This window comes from Crocodylus porosus, unplaced genomic scaffold (assembly GCF_001723895.1).
Source record: "Crocodylus porosus isolate Cpor-Errol unplaced genomic scaffold, CroPor_comp1, whole genome shotgun sequence".
Lineage (NCBI taxonomy): Eukaryota > Metazoa > Chordata > Crocodylia > Crocodylidae > Crocodylus > Crocodylus porosus.
This window is the reverse complement of record NW_017728943.1, coordinates 64312212-64337853: the sequence shown is the minus strand read 5'-3', so window position 1 is coordinate 64337853 and position 25642 is coordinate 64312212. Positions and strand designations below refer to the sequence as shown.

General features: G+C 40.9%; 1 protein-coding gene across 1 annotated transcript in view; it reads left to right on the top strand.

Annotated features, from left to right (window-relative positions):
• The window catches only part of USH2A (usherin), a 652515-nt gene that overhangs the window by 523677 nt on the left and 103196 nt on the right, over positions 1 to 25642 (top strand). Inside the window, exons 55-59 of the mRNA XM_019549473.1 lie at positions 1703 to 1810; positions 2700 to 2883; positions 4870 to 5027; positions 21909 to 22067; positions 23240 to 23402. Coding sequence (XP_019405018.1) covers positions 1703 to 1810; positions 2700 to 2883; positions 4870 to 5027; positions 21909 to 22067; positions 23240 to 23402 — 772 coding nt within the window. The remainder of the gene's footprint in view (positions 1 to 1702; positions 1811 to 2699; positions 2884 to 4869; positions 5028 to 21908; positions 22068 to 23239; positions 23403 to 25642) is intronic.

Below are 25642 nucleotides of genomic sequence, written 5' to 3'. Positions count from 1 at the left end.
GCTGCCGGGTGTAGTGTATTTATCCATCAGTACCAGTCTCCCCGCTCAGTTATCACTCCTGGTCACCAGTTTCCTTGCCCATCCAGTCACCGTTTCCCTCCACCTAGCTTCTCTTTGCTCCCTTCCACTGTACCAGAAGTTCTCCTGGGAGATTTAGGTTTGAAACCCCTCAGGCTGAGGAGTGCCTAGAACCCAGATATTATACATCCTAGACGTTCTTCTCACTAAGCAATTATTTGTATCAGCCGTTACCAGGAAGAGAGTTATCCGTGATCAAAGGGGTCAACATAGGTGCCTAAATCTGGGAAGCAGCTTTTGGTAATGAATCAGAGTCTCATATAAATGCCTACCTCAAGGCTTCAGGGTCCTGCCTAACTCAAGGAGGGAGGAAGGAGTGCAGGCTCACTTATCTCATTCATTTCTTGTTGGCTAGCTTAGATATTCCTTTGCTCAGTATACTGGCTCTTGTGAATCCTATTCTTAGGCATCTGCTTCTTCCCATTCACTGTACCGGTACTCCTCACTTAACGTCACCCCGGTTAATGTTGTTTCGTTATTACGTCACTGATCTGTTAGACAGTATACCCATTTAAAGTCACGCAATGTTTGGTTATAATGTTGTTTGGTTGCTGTCTGCTAGTAAGTTACTACTTTGATGAAATTGATTCATTTAACACTGTTTCTCTTAGGTCGCATTTTTCAAGACTGTAGCTACGAAGTTAAGTGAGTAGTAGCTGTATATGTAATGTATATACCTAAGTTGGTCTGTAAATTCCACTCCTGGAACTGAACATCCAAGTCCTTTTGTGGGACTTAGTCTTAGCATCTCTGCTTTTTATGTACTTCTATCTTTCAGGTGTCTGACTAGAACCAAAGGCAATTATGCATTATTTTCTTGCAGATGTTATTACCAGAATGGAAGTGAAGGTACCAAAAATCTATGGGAATGCTTAGGTGAATTCCTGACCCACATAACCCAATGGGAGTTTTGTCACTGACTTCAGTGGGGACAGAATTTCACTTCATGTACTTAACAGATTTCCAGTGTACACCTCAGTCAAAGTATACCAATATTGAACTCAGTGCAGTTCACAGGAAGATCTAGAGAATCAGATGTCCAACTCAAATGGTTATCCCACACTGAGCTCCCTGATACCATGGATGCACCACAATCTTTACCCAAAGTAGGGAGTTTAAAGCTAGAGCTTCATTATGTCTGTATGATCTACACAGTGTAGATGTGGCCTAGTTCTGATAAGCTGTGCCATGGCTTTTAAAGTATTATGATATTGTATGTATCCAGATTTGCAACAGTTTTACCATTTCAATGTGTATGTAGACAAAGGCTACATTTGTAAATAACAGCCTCATTTTTTTGTTTCCAAATAAGATAAGTCAAATCAAAAGTCATTCAAGCATTTAACTGCTGAACTTAAGGCAAGTATCTGAATATAATAAACTGAGTCTGCAGTCATTTGTAATCACAAATTTTAAGCATAGAAAGGGAGACGTGTTAAAGCTTAACTGAAAAAATGATATTATTGTGGATGCTAAGACCATCCAGTGTAATGCCATACCTTAGAAATACTAGAAATATTGATCTTTTGAACTTACCCAACTCTTACCTTTAGCTCAGAAATTTAGCACTTTTATAAGGTCTACTCTCAACGTGACCATATGAACATTTTCTGCTTTGCTCTAGGTCTCCAACCACATACTAACTACAGTTTCACAGTGACAGCATGCACATCTGCAGGATGTAGTTCCAGCCAGCCATTTTCTGCTCAAACATTGCAAGCGGCTCCTGAAGGTAAGCAAAGGACATTTTCATAATACTGTCATTGAGGGTCAAATTTTCTGCTATCATAAATACGCCAAACTCCAGTGAGTTTCTTGAAATTATTCTGCATTCATTCACACAAGAAAAAAATTGTCTTTCACTACAATATTTTTATCATAATTATGCTAAGCCAGTATGGCTAGTATTTTATTTCTCTTTGGATTACTAAGTAGCATAGCCATGCCAGGGAGGGGCTAGAACAATGCCCAACCCATAATAGGGTGGTCAGAGGACTGTGCATGGATGACAGATACAGGTTTAAACTCACTTTGAGCATGGATCAAACCTGAGTCTCTCACTTCCTATATAAGCGCTCTAACCACTAAACTAGCAGGGCTAGTCTTTCCAGGCTCTGTGCTCAGGCATGTATGTAGGTATTTGTCTATATGTACAGGGTTGTGTTTCTGGGAAACAGTATTGCTACCCGAATACAAGTGCCAAAAATGCCACTTAGACAACCAAAGAGAACTAAAATGCCATCCTTTGTTTCTGGGTCTTTATTTTTGTGACAGTTTCCAAACTTTGCTCTGAAGTAATAGATTTCTAGAGCAAGTTGAAATGGTCTGGTCTTATACAATAAATAAATAAATGTAGGCTGATACATCGGGCAGTATTAGTGCTGTGATCATCAGCCCCTGGGCCTGACCCCCCATTACCCTGCATCTTGTGGAATTATTTCCACTGGTGCAAAGTGAATGTGAATACTTACATAGAAAAATCTATTATTCTGTCTGGTAGTGTTTTAACCTTACTTCAAACTATCACAAAGGACTGCACAAGATACATAGATACAAACAGTCTGAGCCTTCATGTTTAATTATGTTAAATGGCTAAAGTACTAGTGTGCTGATATTAACAGGAGTATGGTCAAAGCCTCGTCATATCATAGTCAGCTCAACAGAAGTAGAATTCTATTGGAGCGAACCAGAAAAGCCCAATGGGCTCATTTCTCATTATCGATTGCTTCGTAATGGAGAGGAGATTTTCCAGGGTGGCAGCAGAGATCTGAATTTCACTGATGCTGGTCTGCAGCCCAATAATAGGTAAGGTCTAATACAAAAGTTTGGTAAGAGTTAAAGGGAGCTTAAGAATTACATTTAGTAGTAGTTTATTTACAGCTTTCACTAAAATGATACAGCAGAATTAACAGTAATATGTATTATGTAGTAATAAAATGACATGATATGTGGTTATTGGTAAAAGCATACAATAAAATTGCACATTATACTGATTTAAACAATTACATTTTCCATGTGAAAATCAAAATTTTTAAATCTCATTTTCAAGTGGCATACATACATCTGGTGAAAATCAATAGTGTAACTGAGAGGGAGTGAGTGGGGCAGCAGCCCTAGGTAATGCCTTTGAGAGGTGCACAAATATAGCCCCATGTTAGAGGTGGATGACTGCACTACCAAACTGGCATTGCAGCATCCTGGCACTTCCCATTTGTCACAGCTGCCCTAGGTGTGGAGATGCTCTGCTATACCTCTGGTGCAAGCACTTTTAAAAATCTTAGTAATTGCCTATCTGCCTCTCTGAGGGTTTTAACAGCTCTTAAAAGAGTTTATGGCTCTTGAAAAGGAAACTTAGGCACTTTAAAAATGGCAGATAAGATGAAAGTGCTGATAAGCAAATACTAGGATTTTCATGGAAGGTGCAGACAGAAGTGACAATTTTTTGTCCAATCTGGCCACAGAAAGCAGTTTATAGCTGTGACTAAACACCAGTGCATGACTGTAGACAGCTTCAGAATGCTGATTGGATTAAAATCTGACCCCTCATGGCATGAGGTATTAGATAAGGACCTTTCAAAATCTTTTGTAACTTGAGCCTGCACAGCTCCTAGCCTGTTGCTGTTTTCAGAATGAGAGTGGGGAAAGGGAGCAGAGGGAGTTCAGTCTGGGTGTTTTCAATTCCCCCTGGAGGGTGGTGTGAGTGTATTGGAGCTCCCCTGAGGGAACTAGCTGAGGGTGAGGGAGCAAGAACAAGCTTCAGCACCAGCTGGGGGGCTTCAATAATATGCTCCCTCCACTGCCTTTCCCTCTTCTTGTTCTGAACCCTGGCTGCAGGCTCCCAGCCCACAGCCAAATTCCCCTCCCCCCTGGAACCAACAGTGAACTTCTGTTTGATCCGGGGTGATGCTGTAACACAGAAGGCTTTGCAAAAATTGTTCTGTGTTACAGCTGGAGGCTGGACTTCTGTCTGCATAGTTCTCATGGGATACAGGTGCACTTTTAAAGACCCACAAGGTGCTTTTATTTGCACCATTAGCTGCCTTGGCACTTTAAAAAATCTGGCCCAGAGTGCCCTAATCTCTTCTGAAAATGTCATACAGAATGTAAAGACACTTTTGAAAAGCTTACCATAAACTGTGGAATGATCTTAATTATTGTTTAAAAAGAGAAAAATCTGGTTCTCTTCCTTAACCAATGCAGAACTACTGAGTTGACTCAGCAAAGTTCTGTGGCAGACAGACAGTTCTTGGGTGGGTGGATAATTCATAGTTTCATAGTTTTTAGGGTCAGAAGGGACCTGAGTAGATCATCTAGTCCAACCCCCTGCCATGGCAGGAAAGAGTACTGGGGTCAAATGACCCCAGCAAGGTGTACATCTAGCCTCCTCTTAAAGACCCCCAGGGTAGGAGACAGCACCACTTCTCTCGGAAGTAGGTTCCAGATCCTAGCCGCCCTGACTGTGAAGTAGCGCCTATACTGCATATACTGGTTTAAAGTCAACATTTGAAATCTGCAAATGTTTTCAGTACTTCACTTGTCCAATGCTGATATTGCTAAGCGTTTCCTATTAAAAATGCTATGAATTGTAATATATAAGTATTAGTTAGATTAACTGAATGAGGGTGAATTTTCTCATATGAAAACTCGTAAAGTGAAAATGTGAACTCCAATGCAGTATATAGTGTGACAATCTGTGCATCTTAAACTGGTAAAAATGGGAATAATTCCAACACAAACACACCTAAAGCATTTAACCATAGTCCTATTGCTGCTGTTTTTGTGTTTGTACAGATATGTTTACCAGCTGGAAGCCAGCACTGGGGGTGGCAGCCACAGCAGTGACAAATATATTATACAAACACCAGTAGAAACACCAGAGAATATCCATGCTCCATATAATGTCACAGTAATGGATGCACATTCTATATTTTTAGCTTGGAACACTCCAGGTAAAAACATTTTTCGATATAGTACCTTGTAGCAAAACAATGGATAGCTATGGGAAGTTAACTCATTTAGCAAGTCGCATATTCTATTCTGGTCTCTTATTCCTTGTGTTTGCTGTTAAAAAGGGCCCTTATGATTTATGTAGCTGTTGTTTCAGGCAGCTGTTTCTTAAAGACACCTGATATTATTATAATATTGATTTTCATGGCTGATACAGATGGTGCAAGGGTTAATTAATTAAGTTTTTACATGACTTTGAATGTGTAAACCACTATTAAGTATTATCCGTTATCGAGGAAAAGACACAAATGTCTGCCTGCTAGAGAAAAGTTTCCATCTTCCTTTTAGGTCATGCTGGGTTGTGGATTAGTTTGTTATGTTTGTAGCTGCTTTTTTGAGCCTTAAAATGCCAATGACCTGCTGAGGTGAATGATATTAAGCTCTTGTAACAGACCCACTCCTTTCCTGCAGAGCAAGTGAAATTTTAAAACTGCATACGAAATTGCTTATCTTCTCCCTAGTCTCACCTCATTGTTTCTAAACTTTAAATGTTAGCGGCTAGTTAGGATTTCTGGTTTTTCTGGTTTATGTGGAAAAGGTCAGCTTGGATTACAGAAATCCATGGGCACTGACAGAAGTGACATTTCTTATGTGATCATCCCCTTGAAAGCGCTCTGCAGCCGTACCCTGGCAGAAGTGCATGGCTGCAGAATGTCTTAGAAGTGACCAGTTCTGTAACAAATCAACCCTCGTTTAAAGAGGTTTCAGATGAAGGCTCCAGAGCAAAGTGCCTCCATTAACTTCTGTTTGATTGGGTCTGGGCTGATGTAGCCCATCCCACCCCACAGTGCTATCTGCAGGATGGTAGCGGGGAGGGAGCTTCAGGCTGGAGTCTGCCCAGCCTGTGCTGGAGTGGGGGGCAGATAGAATCCATTCCACCCACCCCTCTCTAGTGTAGGCTGGACAAATCCCAGCCCAGAGTTTCCTCCCTCCATCTCCCTCCTCCCATTCTTCCAACAGCAGTGGAGCTAGGAGGATGGGGGAGACCACAGGGCTGGGTGAGAGAGGCTGCAGACATGCAGATCCCCCTGAATTGGCTCCAAAGTGGAGCTTGATCCCTCTTGTCTCTCCCCACCCCCCAGTGAATATCCATTGGGTTGGCAGGAGTCACTGTAACTCTTGGCACTTTGTTTGAACTGTCATGAGTTACAGTGGCAAATTGCTTATCTGTGAGCACCCCAGGTGCCTAATAGCATTTATAGCAGCTATATTCAACTGTTACCAGTCAAAGCAAATTGAGTAAGCTTAAACAATGCATTTAGAGATGGGCTCTAGCTGCAATACTAAAATCCCTATTTCCACCATAGTTGAGTGACATTCAGCATCAGTGTTTTAGTTTATAGTTGAAATATTTGCATTTCAATGCCCACTACATCATTGGAAATCAACTCACAGCCCTATGCTTGTTCCATATCATGAAGAAAGGGAAAACAGAATCCATTGAAAGATACTGATTTTATGAAGTCTTTACCACTGATATAATGACCTTTAGGAGACATGTCCAAGGGTCAGGCTCATAGATTAGATCAGGAATGCCCAACCTCCAGCCTGAGAGCCAGATCTGGCCCATGGCACCACATCATCCAGCCTGCAGGGCTCCCCATGGGTCTGGAAATTTGGCAATGGAGAAGCAGTGGCACCACTCCCTTGCTGCCAAATTTCCAGCTCCACAGAGAGTCCCAAGTCCTGCCTGCATGTTGGACAGGGCACTGGGTCCCAGTGATCAGGGCTAGACAGGTGTTGCTGCACCCCCAGGCCCTAATCCCAGCATACAAAGGACAGGAGGGGATGGTGCCAGATCCTGGGACCCAAGCCTGGTGCACAGGGGTGGGATGAAGCATTGACTGGACCCTGGAACCCAATCCCACTGTGCAGGACATGGATGAGGCAGTGCCAGATCCCATGACCCAATCAAACCTGTGGACTTGGCTTTACACCATTCATCTGGCCTGTGGGGCCAAAAGGTTGAGTACCACTGGATTAAATAAACAAAGTCTTAACAAGCCCAATGTATTGTGGGTGAATAGTGGTTAGGATTTAGCCAGTGCTTTGTTCTTTGACATAGCTATCTTGTTATCTTGTTTTATATTGAATCAATGCAGATCATATCTTTGCTAGCATAGTACATTTAATCTATATGATAAAAATGATATGGTACAAATATTGACTTTATAGACAGAGCAGAAATATGTAAATGGCAATATCTATATTTCCACTTAATATAGTTCATTTCTAGCAAGAACACTCACTAACTTGTATCTCTACATACACATAAATGTTGTTGATAGGCATATATCTATCATGTATTGAACTTCGTGAATAGCATTGTTAATGGACTTTATTTAATCCATTTTCAGATTTTTATTTGTTAGATTTCTTTTCTATCCCACAAATTCTGCAAGGTCAGTGTTTGTAAAGAAGCAGTTTTTTAAAAAAATGATTTATAACATTAGTAATAGTCAGCATTTTATCAGTAAACTCTCCAAAAGAAGTTTTCATGACCTCTTCTTCATAATTATCTAAGGCAGAGTACCCATGGAAGAGTCACTTGACAATAAGCTCACTTGGAAAAAGTACTTTGCATTCAAGGCTGGGGTAGTGAATACTGTAGTGATGCTTAGCATTACCTCTGCCCATTTAACCAATACTTAATAGATCCTTAAGAACCTGAGCTGTAAATCTTTTAGTTTTCAGAAGCAAAAAATCTGTTACAAAAAAAATACTATAATATATGAAAAAGATTAAAATCTTAAATTAAACTTTTTTCCCCTTACTGCCTGGAATAATTCAGAACTCAGAGGCAGGTGAATTAGACTTGTGTGTAATCTACTCTTGATTTTATTGGAAAGTTCCTCATACTGTAGTATAGTTTGATAATAAGTTTCATTTACAGTCCAGAATATTCAGTAATATTAGAAATCCTTTTAAAGTAAAATAAAAGAAACTGTTGAGAAAGGGGAATAAGAACTTGGGAAATATTTCAGCATGCTCTGGACCTTACTGACAACCGGTGATAATCTGGCTAAGAAAATAAGACTCCACAGTAAATACTGGTTTAACAAAGACCAGTGAGCAACTGGAGCGCTATCTCCAGGCACTGACCCTTGGGGAGGGGAGTTGCAAAAAGCAGCAGCCATACTGCCCTGTGCACAGCTGTGTCCCAGGCTCCTCAAGCCTTTGCCACTCAATCAACTTAATTGTATTAAGGCTATGCAAAAGGGCCATATGTATTCCTGAAATCTGACAAACTTCTGGGGAACGGTTGGAAACTCCTGAATATTTACTTGATGTGACCTTAATTTATGTGCAGAACTCTAGGGTTCATTTTAATCAGTCCCATGTACTACTCTCCTCACATCCTCTGGCGCTAGAATGCCTTCCAGACACATACCATACCTTGTTGCCTTCAGGGGCCTAGTAGGTAGATTTCCCTCACATCCTATTTCCTGCTGGGTCCCAGGCTTCATGTTTTGAAGGGAGCATGAGTGGCTTTTCCCATTGCAAAGGGGTTTTTTTGTCTCGGGAGTGGGGGGAACAGTGAGGCAAGAGCCACTATTTCCTTATCTGAAGAGTTTTCATAGCTTTACCTGATCTCTGTATCCCAGCAGGATAGTTGCTATAGCAGGGAAAATAGTGAATGTTCCTTAATAATCATGTATGTGGATGATAGGTCTCCCTAAGTATTGTGTACTATAAATAGTATCGTGGGGGAGAAGGACTATTTCTAGTGTACAGCTGAGAGGAGGTGGAGGTTCCTGTTTAAAGCCCTGATTTTATGAGATAGTATATGCCCCTATAACTGAACCCATCACTCACAGGTCCAGACCTGGAGAGTTAGCTCACCCTTACTTGTCACTGTAATTCATGCCATGAGGCATGAGAGATTTCATTTTAATTAGATAGTTCTTTTGTTGTTGTTTTTCTCTTCTTTTTTCCAGTGCATGAATTCTACATTCTGCAGTGTACCATATTGTAATAATGTAGATTTCCCCTTTTACATCCAGAGCACAGCCTTTATTATAAAGGCTGGCAGGGACTCTCCCACTGAGACAGTTGTGTTAATTGATATTGTCTCTAAAAATAAAAATGCTTTTTATTAATCAAGGTTTGATGAGCAAATAGTTTGGCCACACTATCTTCTTGTCGGTGGATACCAGGGACATTTTGGCATTCAATCCACTTTTCTACTGTAATAAATTTGGTCCTAAGGTTTAATTATGGGCATCCTATCAGATAGCTTCTCTTTTTTGGAGATGTTTAATAATGATGTCTCGACATCACTCAGGTATTTAAATCTCATAACTTTATAGGTACATAGCATTTGAAAACTCCTGACTTAGCTAAATGGCAAGGTGGCCGAGCAGTGGTTAAAGTGATGGATTCAGAAAAAAAATATTTGACACACCTCACTCACTATGGAAAATAGGGCTTTATTTTCTGAAATAGGTATCCTATTATCTTGTGTTACATTGCATCAGTGCACAGACCTCAAAGGTACGGTACATTTCACTGATATGGTACAGAAGGATATGTTACAATTATTATGGAACAACTATTAATACCATGGATAGAAACAGAAAACCAGAATGGAAAAAAACCCATAATTTTCCTCAGGCATGTCCATAAATGTTATTGATAGGTAGACAGATACCCATCCTGCATTTAAACTCATTAATAACACCAGCAGCCCTCACTATGGGCCTCATCCTGCTGGCTGCCTTCAATTGTTATTAACTTCAGTGGCAGCTGAAGGTGCCCAGAAACTATGACATCATGTCCTCTGTTACCAAGTTATCAGCTCCCCGCTATAATGAGCTTCTGGACTGAAATGTCCTCTCTTCTCATGTCATAAAGTTCTATTTCACTCCATCAGTCTATGCCTCTAGGTTTTGCATAGTATTTACAGACTGCGTGTTCCATAGCATATTGGATTCGTACCTGTATTCTTGTTGTGACCCTTCTGATATCTGTATATATCACTTAGATCTTCTTATAGCCTGTTTGCCCCCCGCCCCTTTACCTGAGTGGGTTATTACTTTATTTCTGGGTAATAAGAACAACGATTTGTTTTCCTTCCCTGGTATTAATTAGCTGGATGGATTCATTTGTTTTCTAGCATAGTGTTTGCTGTATGCACAACCACGCACTAAGGTACATTGATATAGATGAAAATGATAAAACTCGGGTGCATAAAGTTCGGCACCTAGCTCTCTAGCTCAGAAACTAAATGCCTAAATTGTTGGCAAAAAATACTGTGTGCATACAACAGCCATTACATTCACCATCTCCAAGATGCCTAATTTAAGAACCTATGTATAGATTTACATACTCAACTTTAGGTGCACAGGAATACTAAATTTGACTGTAAGATGAGGTACTGGTTCCTAGTAGGCCTGTGCAAAGAGGCTAGTATTCGCTTCGGATTCAGTCAATTTGGAGGACAGCGATTCAATTTGGTGATTCGAATCGCTGTCCCGATTCAATTTGTCTGAATCTGATTTGGAGATTTGGCAGCAGCCAAATCTCCAAAACTCTGAATCAGCCAGGCCAGGCCCATCCCCTGCCCCTCTCCCAGCCCAGCAGTGGCTGCACCAGCTCCCAGCACTTGTAAAAAAAAAAAAGCCCCAGCTTACTGGGTGCTGTCAGATGATGGGGCAATCCCCACTGCCCCCCACTGCCCCACGCTGCATGGGGGGTCTGCATGAGCCCCTGACCTCCCCTTGCTCCCCCAGCACCCCTACGGGTGCCCTGCATGGGCCAGCTCTGGCCCTTTAAGAAAAAAACCCCCTGAAACCCCCCCAGGACTCACTGCTTCTGCCAGTGGGAGTGATTCCCACTGCCCCCCCACTTCCCTGCACCGTGTGGGGGGCTCTGCATTAGCCCCCAAAGCCCTGAGGCTGCACCAGGAGCAGCGAGTCCCAGGCCTTTTCTCAGTTTTTTTTTTCCTTAAAGGGCTGGAGATGGCCTGGGCAGGGCACCTATGAAAGGGCTGGGGGAGCAGGGGGGATTGGGAGGTTCAAGGAAGAGCCCCCCCATGCAGTATGGGGCAGTGGGGGGCAGCACAGATCGCCACCCCACCTGGCAGCACCCAGTGAGCACCAGGGCTTTTCTTTAAAGTACCAAGCTGGGGTGGATGGGGGCAGCCATGGGGGGGCTAGGGGAGCAGGTGGGAGTCAGGAGGATGAGGGAGCAGGGGGGTCAAGGGGGCTGTCAGGTGTCCTCCCATGTTCCCCCCCCCCCCAGTTCTTACCAGCTTGGAGTCAGCTGCAGCTCCCTGCTGCAGCCACTGGGGACTGCCCAAATCATCAAAGCTCTCCTAATCTTTCCCAAAGATTCAGAGAGCTTTGAATTGATTTGGACCTTTGAATTGGTCCCCATATTCGGTTCAGATTTGGAGATTCAACCACCAAATTGGGCTGAATCTCCTCTGAATCGAATCACCACCCAAAGCTTCATGCAGCCCCAGTTCCTAGTTATTTATAACAGTTATGTGATAGATTAATCTCTTATTTGGATGTAAATAAAAGGGATGGCATTCATGTTTGAAGACTTGTTAGACTGCAGCTAAAACACTTTAATTTGGTGTTAATTATTGAATAATTTGATATTATAGTAAGTATTAGTTTTCAGCATCTGATTTCAGACAGTTCTTTGAACACAAGCCTTTAAAACAGATTATGGATTTATTTTTTTCCTTTTTAAACATGTTGTGCTGCAAGTTCTACTTTATGAGCTACCCTGGGTTTGAAGTAAACAATGCTGTCAAGCCTAATTTACAGGGTTTTTTGCACAGAATTGTCCATTAAACATTATACAAATATACCCATAAAAACAAGATTTTGTTTGATTGACTTGTCCTCTTGTAAAGTGTGCACCTGCTGTAAATGAAGTCGTGGAGGGAAAAAAGTGGAATAATTTAACTTTTTTATTTGTAAAGATAATCAGGGTTTTTCTGATTACATCTTAACTTCATAAATGTTAAATAACCTATCAGCATCTAGTTGTTGTAAATTATGAAAAGGAGTATTGCTGGGAATATTAACCAACTAAATCCTTGTTCTTTAGTGAACATGAAAATGTGTTATGGCAGGTTGTCATTGTGCTCATGGTAACTTTGACACCAAATAACAAAACTGCCATTTGCACTTAGGGTAAATTGGTTCAGTTGTGCTTTTACTGTTCCTTTTATTCTGACATAAATTTATGAACTCTGGAACTAAGCAAGTGGTTTCCCAGCTGATTTTAACAAATATGCCCATTCCATTTCATTCAGTCATCAGAGTACCCAGGGTATGTAGTTTTGGACTTGCCGCAGATGTTGTAGGGTATGCTTGAACATATAAGGATATTTTTGTTCTGTTTCCCTACTTTAAGACCCTACATTTTTTCTCTTTTTCAGAAGGAAAAATGATCTGTTGATGTAAGCATGGGTGAATATTAGGAGTTATTTCTATTGAATATTTATTTGAATTTTTCAGTTCTTCTGCTGTAATGTATTTGCAATATTGTGTTCACATTCTAAGAATATTCTACCAAGTGAGTTTATTGGCAGGAGCATTCACACTCAGTACATAGGACTGGACTAGATGACTTTTTGAGGTCCTTCAAGCTCAACATTTTTATGTTTCTATATTACAGAACATGTACAATATATAAATATACATATAACCAAGTAGTATTGTTTTTTCCAGGCTCCAGTGTTAGCATTTTTAGCTTAATACTGTTTTCTTTGCAGTCCAACTGCTTCATTTATTAGGAAACTTAAATATTTACATGGGCTAAATTTGAAAAGTCATTGATCTAAAAAACCTACATTTTGTAGGTCTGCATCAGTTGTCTATGAAACCATACAGTAGTTCCTATGTTTTTCTTTCACAAGTAAGTCAAGCCTCCTTTATGGGACAGCATAGGTAGCTGGTGGACTGGAAGGAAATAATAAACATGAGGATGTTTTGGAAACTAACAGCCATGTCAAAATAAAACCATTTTGTGATCTGTTACTGGACCACATCACTTCTCTACATAGTCACCCTACTTTGCACATAGGTATTTCAGTGAGTCACAAGTTTCTTGGCACTGTCTTAAAAGAATCTTTTTGATTGCTGTGACAGCTACTCCTTCAGTGCAAGTTGCATTCCTGCATCACTGGTGAATCTGCAGCCATGAGTCCCCTTCAGTGTCCAAACGGGTGATAATTACTTGGTGCACGATCAGGATTGTAGGGTGGATCTGGTAAGATTTCACAGTCCTGTCCATGCACATTTTCAATAGTTGCCCATGCACTGTGCAGCCTTGCATTGTTGTGCTAGAGGAGAACACCTTCCTTGACCTTCCATACCATTTGGTTTGAAGCTCAGCTTCAGGTGATTTGGGAGAACATGAAAGTAGGTGGTGTTGTTGGTTATGACCCCACATTCCATGAAGCAGATGAAGTGTGGTACCATGCAGTCCCAAAATAGAATGAGCAAGACCTTACAAGTAATTGAGAGTGACATTTTTTGGGCTGTGGTGACAGTGTGTTTCTCTACTGAGCTGCCTTTTGCTCTCAGGATCATAATGGACCTAGGTCTCTTCACCAGTGATGATGCATGACAGGAACCCCTCACCTTCTCCCATATACACTGCAGAAACTGGATACACCTTTCCACATGTCATTTATGCACATCCATCTGTTGTTTTGACACCCAGTGGGTACATACTTTCCAGTAATTCAGATGATCATGCAGTCAGTCAGCATGTGCATAATTCTTGAGCCATGCAATAGCATCCTCAGTGGCCATGTACAGTTTCTGTAGTCCACTGCTGAATTTAGCAGGCAGTCATCGACAATATGCTACATGGTGTGTGTTTTGCCACAGCTATGGGCTGGGTTGTCACAAAGACTCCAATAATAGAGGTTGGCTGTGCACAGACTTTTCCCTGTCTGGAACCTATTCAGCAAGACCCACTGATGGCATGGCAGGTTGAAGTCAGGTGCACAGACTGTAGGATCTGTAATAAGGAACTTGTTTGGTGATGATATTGACCTCCATTCATCACATCAATGGGTCTCCACCATGTGGTCCTAGTGTGGCAGTTTGGACCACAGTAGGTGTCGTGATGGTAGATGTACAGCAGGTGGATTTAAAAGATCACCGTACAAAGGCAGACTTGGATTGACATAAATTTTCTCCAGAAGCTTGCTAGTTGCAACTTTACATTGGATATGAGGGGGAACAGTGTTGCTCAGGACTAGGAGCCATGGTAGAGGGGTCAGTTGAAGAGTTCCCAATATGATGTACATTGTTGAGTGTAGCTGCATATCAATGAGTTTGGTGTGTGACGACTAATTCTAAACTGGTGCACAGTACTCTGCTGCAGAGTACGAGATAGCAAGAGCTGACATCCTTAGGGTTCAGGCTTTTACACCCCATGATGACCCAGCCAACTTATTAAGGAGGTTGTTGAATGTCTTAACTTTCATTGTTGTCTTTTTCAAATGTTCGTGATAGCTCAGTGTCCAATCTAGTGTCATGCCCAGGTAGACAGGTTTTGATTTGTGTGTCAGCTTGTGGCCATTCAGGTGGATGTTCAGCTCCCAGGCAGCATTGGCACTGTGTATGTGGAAAATTCTGGAAATTGTCTTACTGACACTTGCCTGGAGGTGGCATGTGTTTCAGTAGTCATCCAGCTTTGCAATGTCACTATGTAGAATGTGCTCAGAGAAATTCAGGCCTGGAATGCACAGTAGATGTTGTCAGATTAATTTCTGTGACTGGGTTTGTGGCAGGTCATTGGTGTAGAGGTTGTACAAGGTCAGAGCAAGCACAGATCCCTGAAGCAGTCCACTGGTCTGTCTTCTCTATAGACTTGTCCTCTTACCTATGTGTGCCCTGAACCATCTGTTGCAGAGGAGCAGTTTGGCAATGACAGTCACCCATGCAGGTAGGACTCTTGTTACCTTTACAAGCAGACCAGTATGCCAATAGTACTGTATGCTGATGTGAGGTCAAGGAAAACAGTGCCTGTCTTGAGGCTTCTTTGAAAACCATTTTCAATTAATATTAGCCTAAGTACTTGATTGCACATATTTCAACCTTGTCAGAAACCTGCTTGATTTATATTCAGGATGTTCTCTACCTCTGGAAGTATGTGCTGTAGAATCAGGCACTCCAGGACTTTAAAACAGACAACCAGCAGTGATAGCAGGCAATAGCTTGATACCTGGTTTTGTATCTTTTACCAGTTTTGGGAAGATGATAACTTTTGACATGCACCAGACCTTTGGCAGCGTTCCCTCACATGTGATCCTTGTAAAGAATTGAACCAAACAAGAATGAGCATGTGGGCCAAGGTGCTTCAGGAACTTGGGGGAAATGTTGTCATTGCCTGGGGCAGTGCCAGACTTGATATTGTCCAAAACCTTGTTAAGTTCAGGAACTGTGAAAGGTTCTGGACAGGTTCTGGTTCAGTGCAAGCAGCAAAAAGTTCTCTATTCTTTTTGGAAGCAGCTTTGCACTCCCCTTTCCAATGGTGCTCTTGCTACACAAAGTAGCTGGCTGGTTACTTGTTGAACACCATGGGAGGGTGATTTGGTGTTGGTAGCTGATGTGCCTCTCCAAGACAATGAGGTAAGATATTCCAGGTTGGTATTGTCACAGTGCTTCATTCCAGTGCCTTGCTATTCTTCTGCCAATGGGCCTTGTGGAAGTTCCACTGTTTCTTCTTGGAGCTTTTGATGATTGAGAGCTGGAGTCCAATGTGGACCAGTGATGTCCTGTACTGACTGTGCAGGAAGTAGTCCAAAACCTGGCAAGATACTGGCTGTGGGTGACCATGTACTGAACTAATTCAGCACAAGTCAGAAGACTAGTAATTGTTCTATTTGGAAGAATGGAACGTGCCATGCTGCTTGGGGTCATGAATAAGAACAAGATCATTTTGTGAGGCCAAGTTTACAAGTTGTTCACTATTGACATCTGCATCTGTATAGCCCCAATCCATGTCATGGCTGTTGAAGTCTTCAACATAGATGGCTGGATGAGGCAGAGTTGGTAGGACTTGTTGGTTCCTGTTGATGCTGGGAGGCTTGTAAACATTTACATCCCTAGAACCACCACCCTGGGTAGCATCACAGAGGTCGGTGGACATCATCTGGAATACATCCATGATGTCAGACTGCACATATATGCTTGGCCATGCTTCAGATGTGGAGTCTAAGACAGCAGGTCAATTCTTTCATCTTTGTAGCATCCTGCTTCAGCAGGTGGGATGAGCATCTCCTGTAGGCATGCAGTATTGACAGCAAGTTGGAGAGCAAGCACACTAATTAGGCTTCGCTTAGCAGCTGACACACCCTCAACATTAAGTTGTAAGATTCGGAGTGGAGGCCCAATGGTATGAAAGCCATAAGGCTGCACAACATCTGGGTGGTCAGTGGCAATGACACTAGGATTCCTCAAAAAGGTCACAGAATTCAGTTTGCTAGCAGGATTATTAGTTTGGTGTGGACCAGGTACTGACGGTTGGTGCAATGTGAACTCTGATCCATTGCCAACAAAACAGCATGGATACTACAAGTGCTTACATGCAAAATAACATGTATACTGCCAGTGCTTACACCTGCTTCTGCCCCTGGTTCAGGAATAGTCACATACCTGTTTACAGGCATGAGTCAAACTTTGCAGTGCTGTCCTTTATTATAGCTGTTGATTTTTTTTATTTAATGTTTTTGTTTTTGCAAAAAAAAGCCATAATGCAAGACAAAATTACAAAAATAAATAAATAAAACACACACACACACACACACACACACACACACACACACACACACAAAATAGTTATAATGCAGGACAACATTACAAAGTTCAACTCCATTGTGCAACGTTTGGCTACATCATGCGTGTGAACAGGTACGTGAGGTAATATACAGAATATACACACACTCATCGCTTCCAATCTTTCTTGTGACTGATATGGTTCACTCAACAGTCCAACTCACACCTTTACAGTTACACCATTATCATTCCCATTACAATAACTGCACTGCACATCTGTGCTCCTGTGCACCCACCCATCCACATGCTCATCACCATCACCTTTAACCATGACAATCATGCAAAGGGGAGAGTGGACAGCCTTGCCAGATGCCCAACTCCATCACATTCAGCACTGTCAGGAACCCATTTACCAGCTCCCTGTTGCTCACATTGGTGTACAGTATCTTTATTCAGATGACAAAATTTGCAGGGGCCACCCATCTTCTTCAGTGTCTTGAACAGGAACTGATGGGAAACTCGGTCATAGGCCTTCCCCAGGTTGAAGTGCATTATGGCTGTGTTATGATGTCCTGCCTAGGATTCATCCACTGTGGACATGTGGCTGAGATTTTGTACTTCTCTACCCACTCGTAGACCTTCTGTTGAGCCATAAAGTTACAACTATATTGAGCCACCACTATATGGTGAATTTCACTAGGCAGCACACCTTTGGCCTATAAAAAACGAATGATAGAACACTGTTCTTCTTTGGTGCGTGCTAATAGCTGCATGACCGTGTTGTTTACAAGCTTATTAGCATCTCATGTGTTCCATGCAAATTGATGGGTGTATATGACAATGCCATCATCCATGTTCCCCACTGCTGCACAGTTTCCCATTTTGTCACAGACACAGCATGGGCAGTCATTTTGCTTTTTAGTTTCAAAAACACCCTTATAATAAATATATGAGGTTCTCATTTTATTAAAAATGGACAGAGTTTAGTCATGATACAAAACTAGGCATTACAGCATTATGCTTTTAAACAAGTATAAAAGAACAACTTACAAATATGAAAAAGTTCATATAATGATCCTAGTTTTCTAAAATGAATTCTGTAATATCTATGACTTGAAAAGCATAAATATTCTCCTTTACATATACATATAAAGTCATATATGACTGGAGCTGTGATTGTCTCATTGTAGACTGTCCCAGAGCACTGAAATTGCATTCACTTACATTACTGGTACCAGCAAACTAATTTTCAGCTTCACCACTTCAGAAAACAGCTGACATTTACTTTGTCTGAACAAACTGATATATTTCTGAGCAGACAATCTTTTTTAAGCTGATAGTTGGCTTGCAATAAATGAAGCTGAGTAATCAATCAATCAAACATGGTTAAAATCAGAACTAAAGTCCTGAAACATGTCTTGGCCTTGTATTTCTGTTATAATTAAAGCTGTTGTGAGAACTTTTAAGTTTTTTAAAAATAATTTTGTAGCCTTTATATTCAAATCTTGTTTTATTACTGGACTCAATAAAAACACTTATTTTGAAGTAGATATGCTTGTAAAATTCCTTTGCTAAGTTTGGAAAGCCTGCGTTCAGTTGTCCTTAGATTGTATTATCTTCATCCTTGGAAGCTGAGGTATTGTGAGTATTACCAAATTTAGATATTTCTGCTGGATTTGCTCCCAAGCTAACTTGTAGCTTCAGCTGTTCTAAAGAACTGTAGTGAATTAAGTAGAATTTTTACAAAAGATTGTCCTGTTATTTCTGAAACATCCATCCAACGTTGAGGATTTTTCAACTGACTGAAATAGTATTTGAGCTGTTCTACCCTCAATTCAAACTCTTACCTCAAGATCTTCTTTTAGTTCTTTTGGTTCTTCTGCACTCAGTTCATCTTAGACAGGTGTGGATACCTGAAATGTTCTTAATACTTCTTATATTATCTCCTGAAATTCAAAATTTTATTTGTCTGAATTTTTAAAGTTAATTTGGTGATCTGTGGGCAACATCCAAAGTGTCTCTTATTTCTCTTTCCTCTGTTATCCCTGCATGCTGAACTCAAAGCATTTAGCATATGGGCAGTGAGGATATGGAGCTTATGTTTCTTCCTGTTGCTGTCTGTCTGTCATACTTGACACTAAACCTCTCAGAACAGCAGTACCAGCACAGCTTTGTCCATGATAGTTGCTAAGCCTCAGATCAAGATGCAATATTATATTTTGAATTATTGATAGTTACCTTCTAGAATGTACAAGCTGCAATATACAGTTCACTGAACACTTTATGAACTTTCCATGTCATCAGCAAATTGCAGAGAACTGTCTTTTTGATTAACAATAGGCCTATTTTATATACCACAAACAGATACAACTATCCTGAAGTTTTCTCAGAAATATCAATCCCAATATTAAGGGCCATGATTACAATTATCTTATTTTGAATAACTTCACTTGTGAATTTGTCTTGTCTTTCTTTCTTCCACTTTGAAATAGTTGGAGATTGCAAAAGCTTCCTCTGTTTACTTAATCAAAAAAAGTTTCTCTCTAAAGATTGAATTAAATTGTTCTGCCATTAGCTAAAGAATAATGGAGCCACTGAAAATCGTTAATTATGGTTGCATAGGAACAATGGCCTTGTTATGTGTGAGGAATATTTAAGTTGTTGCTAGTAAGATATTAAGGGAATCCTAACAGTGAGCATATCTATGTGTACATTAATGCACCATGATTACAGGGCATTAAGTAATAACAGGTACTAACTTAATGGGCTGTAATTTGAATTACTGTGCAGTAGCACCAGCACATGTCTTTTATGTAACACTAATGCACAGCAGACTAGTTCTACTGCATGTTAGTGCATTAGCATGACTTTTGCCATGGTGCACTAATGCACAGTAGAATTAGTCTACTGCACTTTTAGTGTCTCTTGTAGACACATCCAGTGTCAGGCATCTAGTATTTGGTGCCTTTTGCAGATAGAGGTGGATACAAATTCAGTACCAAAAACAGCAGAAGTAGTTTCACTTGTTTTTGGAAATGTGGTTTGCTTTCTTTTTTTTCAGCCATATTTTAAAATGATTTCACTTCACTTTAAACACCATGTAAATATATGCTTATTTTTTTTTATTTTCTTAAATCTCTCTTCAGTAAGAATGTTTTGCAGAATTGAAAAACACACACAGTATTCTGAAATCTATTGCTGTTGTTTTATAGACACTGTGGTCTTTGTAGAGCTGGGTAGAACGCATCGGAATGAAGAAAGGAAGTGCTCTACACGTGTCGATTTACACTAGAAAACATTTGTTACCATGTTTTGGCTTATGTAAGCCCAGGCTCTTCTCTCCTCTAAAAATGCTGTAAAGGAAAGATTGCAAGATGGCAGCTGCCAAGCCCCACCCCTTCCCCTTCTGGCATAGTGGATTGGAGGGCCAGAGCTGGCTAAAGGACAACTAAAGAATAATGGGCTGCAGAATGTCTTCCCCTCTTCTACTAGTGAGGAGGGCATATGGACCTCCTCTGGGGGAGGGAAGAGGAAAGAAGAAAAGAGCTAGGTGGCTCTGTGAGTTAGCCTCAGAAGAGTGGGAACTGGCTGAATCAGAGCTGTGAGGATAATTGATATCTCTGTTCATCACCTAAACTGGAAAATCAAAAAGAGATGCCATTTGTATTAAACTGTTCAACGTAACCGGAGGTGACAAGTTTTGATTTCAGGAGTTCTTTAAAAAAGTATAACCAAGGACTGATTCACAAAAGTGCTTGAAGACTGTCTTTCTTCTCCCAAGTAGTCCAGTGGCTAAAATGCTAACTTAGGATTTGGTTAACTCAGTGCCCTTCCTTATGTGAGGTGCTTTGAACCCACATCACTCACTTCCCAGGAGAGTGCTGTTGTGCTAGAATGACCGTTAGGGCACATTCCCATTATCATGAACATGTGGTTTGTGGCACAGCAAACCCATGTATGGCACTGCAAACCACACATGCTGCATGTGCATGCATTTACTGTGCTGCTAATTTGCAGCACAGTAGGTTTTTTGATACTGGGCTATCCCTGTGTCAGAAATAAAGCATCAGCTATGTGCTGCTCCTGTTTGTCCCCAGGGAAATACATGTGGGGATGTGCCCTCAAGGGCTACTCTGGGGTCACATACTCTAAATCTGTCCAGTTATTGCTGCTCCACTTTTCATAAAAGATTAAACCTTTATGGAGCTAGAGACAGCGACTGTAACCTGGTGAGCAGAACACTCAGCTGGGAGATGGCATATCTGGGTTTTGGCCTCTGCTCCATTCTAGTGAATGTTTCTGTATACATGCAAAGTGGGGCAGCATGAGCATGAGAGATTGAAAGCATCCCACTTGATGTTAATATCAGTAGGCTTATTTAAAAGTAATTTTTCATGAAATCAGTACATGGACATGTATCAGTTTTTCAGATTTGTCTTCAGAAGTGTTACACACCCTTCCAGGAGTATATGTTATAGCCATGGTGGTCTAAGAAATGGAGATAAACACAGCTCTTGGGTCAGAGGCGATATCCTTTATTAGTGAATGTATTTAGTTGGTGTAATAAAAGATACTGCTACACACCATTTCATGTTTTTAACTGCTGACAGATTTTTTTTTAATATATGTTTTGAATGATACTTATTTCTAAGGCTAGGTACAGACATTTAAAAAGCCAGAGGTGAAATCAATCTAAGTTGCAAGGTTTTCGGTATGTGGTTAGAATAAAGTAGTAGTGAACTGAACACACATTCACCCTTTGCTGGGATTGGGGGGGGGTGAGGGACATGCAGGGTGTCCATCTTAGATCAGGTTCTGCCATTTTTGGTCTATGTGTGCTGAACTTCTGTTCCATTATGGATTTAAACCAGTTTCTAATCACTTATACAAGTGTAATGACTTTACCTGGCCTTAAACAGAAATTGGACAAAATCCCAAGTGGGGCTTGAGCTCAGAGTTGCTAATATTAAAGTACCTCTTAGAAGCCACCCTACACTATTACTCTTACACTAGTACTGCACTATTAGTATTATAAGATAATTGCTGTGTATTCTTATTCCATAATAGGGATTTTCAACATCAGTATACCTGTGGAGTATAATGTCTTACTAAATGCTGGCAGTCCTTCCCAGTTGGTAAGACCAGTAGGTCAGCCTCAGTTTCTCCTTATGGATGACCTGGATCCATACACCCAGTATGAGATAAGGATACAATGTTGCCAGAATGGTAAGATGGCTTCAAATAATTCACTAGTGTGATCATCAAAGAGTACAGATTTGCCAAATAGGTTCAGGTCAGCAAAATAAATAACATCTTCTTTCTAAATTGAAGCGAGATGTTTACCCAATAAACGTAAACCCTAGCACTAAGTGAAGCATTATATATTTTTCTATATTATGTCATGAATATTTTAAACAGAGATTAAAATATCTGTATTTGGGGAACATATCCCATTTTTTCAAATGCTTTGTAAAGAGGGTTTAAATATCCTGTTCTTTTAAAAAAAACAAAAACCTGCTCTGCATAGAACAAAATCTTTGCCTTAGTGGTGTCTATTGCACTAACAGTGGGCCTAGAAAGATAAAGATAAATGTTCAAAAAATTGGAATATATTGAATGAAGTGCATATGTATTTAAAAGCACTGGGAATACTCAATCTGACCTGAGTATATCTTCTGATGTAACACATGGGAGCTGGTTCTGGTTTTCTTTCACAGGCATAAATCAGCAATATCTCCACTGAAGTGATTACTTAGTTATGTACACTGAGGTCTTACTTATAAGGCAAAATGCTTCTTTTAGGTATGAGATCATTTTCTACATGGAAATTTGCTTTTCATTGTTTATTCTATGAAAGTGCTAACTTCTGAAACATTCGGTCCTGAAACTCAGCTTATACAAAATTTATGCTTCTTAAAGACAGTTTTACCTTTGACTTTAGTGGAAGCAAAATCAGGCCAAAAGTGTAACTTCTGTAAGTCTTACTCATGTCTTCATAATTTCAGACTTCCTCCTTTATTTTTACTGTCCTTCATTTTCCTACAGTGTGTAGTTTTGTTACATTTCCACAAAAATAAAAGGAGAGATCAGAGAGCTGTATCTAGGCAGGTTAACAGGATGATAGGCAGGTAATAGGACACAGGCAGTGTTTAAAAGACTTCTTAAATATTTTTAAATGGAAAATTAATATTTAATTTCTTCATTTTTATACATTAAAAAAATTATGTTACATTTTGTTTTAACTTATGGCTACCATTTCTAATTAAAGCTTCTGCTTTTGTTCAGTGAAAATAATACTGACATATTTAGATTCATAAATGATTTTATTTCTTATATTAGATGATTAAAATGTCAATTGTATTGTTGTGGAAAACTCTGACCTTTAATTTTCTCTTCAGGTGCCTGTGGAGTAGGCACTAGGACACATGCAAAAACAGCTGAAGCACTTCCTGAGGAACTGAGCCCACCTATAGTGAAGGCAAAAGGATCTGCAGTTATAGAAGTGAAATGGGCACCACCTAAGAAACCAAATGGAATCATAACCAACTACTTTATACACAGGTAGACTTTTTATGAATCTCTTGAAAAAGCATTTATGTAGCCCACATCATACTGGTGGATGAACAGTGTTTTGAAATGTATATAGCATATAGTAAGAGTCCATCCTTTTGAAAGTTAAATTAGGAGGACATTTGTTTATGGTTGGACAAGTTGCACTAATGTTGTTAATCTTCAACCTCTTTGAGTGATTATAGATGACATACAGGAATTTATGCATTTTATAAAGGCAGAAAAAGGCAACATTTTTCAGATAGTGTACTGTATTTACCTCATCTCCCATGTACTCAAAGCCATACTGTGAAGGTTTCTCCAACATGTCCCCCTCCACCACACAGTCTCCCCCACATGCCCCTACCCCCTTGCATTCCCCTTACCACACCCCACCTCCACTGATGCATGAGCCAGTCAGGGGAAGACAGTAGCTCACCTTTGGCCTTGTCCCCAGGCCCGCAGCTAGGGCTGCAGTAGCCTCCTTCCCCTGGTAGTACTTGAATCTAAGACGAGGCTTCCCACCTCCTCACCCTGCCATGTAGACTGAAGATAAAAACCTGATCTTGGATTCAGATAAATATGATATTCATTAAAACTGTGGAAATTGTTCTAACTGGTATGTTCTCTAAGCAATATATTCAAGATCCTTTGCCAAACCTGTCTGAGGAATCTGGAAATGAGTTAAATGACTATGGAAAACCAGAGTCCATGACTGATAAATGGTTTCAAATGTATAAGTAGAAGTTAGACACCTAACTCCTGTTGACTTTTAAAAGTGGCAACCACTGAGGAATAATCTGAATATAAACTTTCAGCAAAGGGCAAAGAGGAATATCCAGAAGAATAGGCTGGACAGTCATAAGTGCTAGACAGATACATGGACAGTGAAAAGAATCACTTGAAATGGACAAAAAGAAAAAAAGCTAAAACCTCATGCAGTAAAAAATGATGGAACAATGTAGTTAACAAGGATACTGTATCCACACGCACACACACAAGCATAGTACATTACAAATATGAATACAATACTGACATGGTATTTCAGCAGGAGTACAGGGCAAGCTTGTATCTGGGGTTGGGGGTATGAAAAAATTGGAAAGGAAAAGGATTAAAACTAGAAGGCTGAAGGAAAGAGGGAACAATACTTTTAATGCTAATAAATAAAACAGACTTGAAATTGGAGATTTCATTTTTTTCTATGTGTAATGGGAGAAAATGAGGTAGAAGGACTGAATGGAGAAATATGCTTGTAAACTTGGTGCAAAATACTTTCTAAACTTTATTAGACAAAAGATATCATGTGAAAAAGATGCTTTTTTTTACTTTGGGAAGGTGGTAGTATTCATTTAAGCCAGCCATGGCATGGTTAGCTTACTAGGTTGAAAGAAGTCAAAAATAGGAAATATGTAGCTAGGGACACACAGGGCATATCCACACATGCAGGCATTTGGACTTGCAGCAGCTCATATAGCACTAACTCAAATTTATGCCAGAGATTTGTACCTCAGCACACGTGCCTGAACATGTACTTTGGTGTGGGGCAAATTGTGCCACCTCTGGCAAATTGACCGTGCTCAGCTCTTCCTGGATCTACAGTCAGGGGGAGCTAGAGGCTGGGGCCAGCACCTGTTCTGGCCCCGGCAGTATAAAAAACTGTCCTGAAGAGAAGATTGGGGCTACTTGTTCCTAGCAGCTTCTGAAGTCTGGCCAGTTAACATATGGGGACACTAGCCCCCTTTGCGAGCTAGACTGCTGCAGCATCCCTGACCAGGAGTGGCCCCTGCACCTTCTACTCACTGCAGCAGTCTGGCAATAGAGGCAGCTGCCTGGCTGTGATCTACTGCCACCTGCAACAACATCCATCCTCTTGGACCTGCAGTCCTATGTCTGCATGTCTGCCAGACCTGGATGGGGACCACACAGCCACCTGGGCTGTGGCATGGGCACTGTAGCAAAGCCATCTGCACCTCTGGGCCAGCTACCAGTGGGCTGTGGCTGCACAATTGGCCTTCATGTGGCACTGCTGCCATGTGTGACCCAACCCTGCCACCTGGGCAGTTATCACCTGGAGGATGTGCTCATTGTGGTGGCCTGCTTTGAACTGTCAAAGCATGTCCTCTTGGTCCCAAATGGCCAGGAGGTCAGCCACCTTGTTTGACCTCCAGCTGGGTCCCCAGTGCCAGACCTGGGTAGGGTCCTCTGCCTGGGTCCTGCCACTTGCCTCACTAGCAGGAATCCTGGTGTTCCCT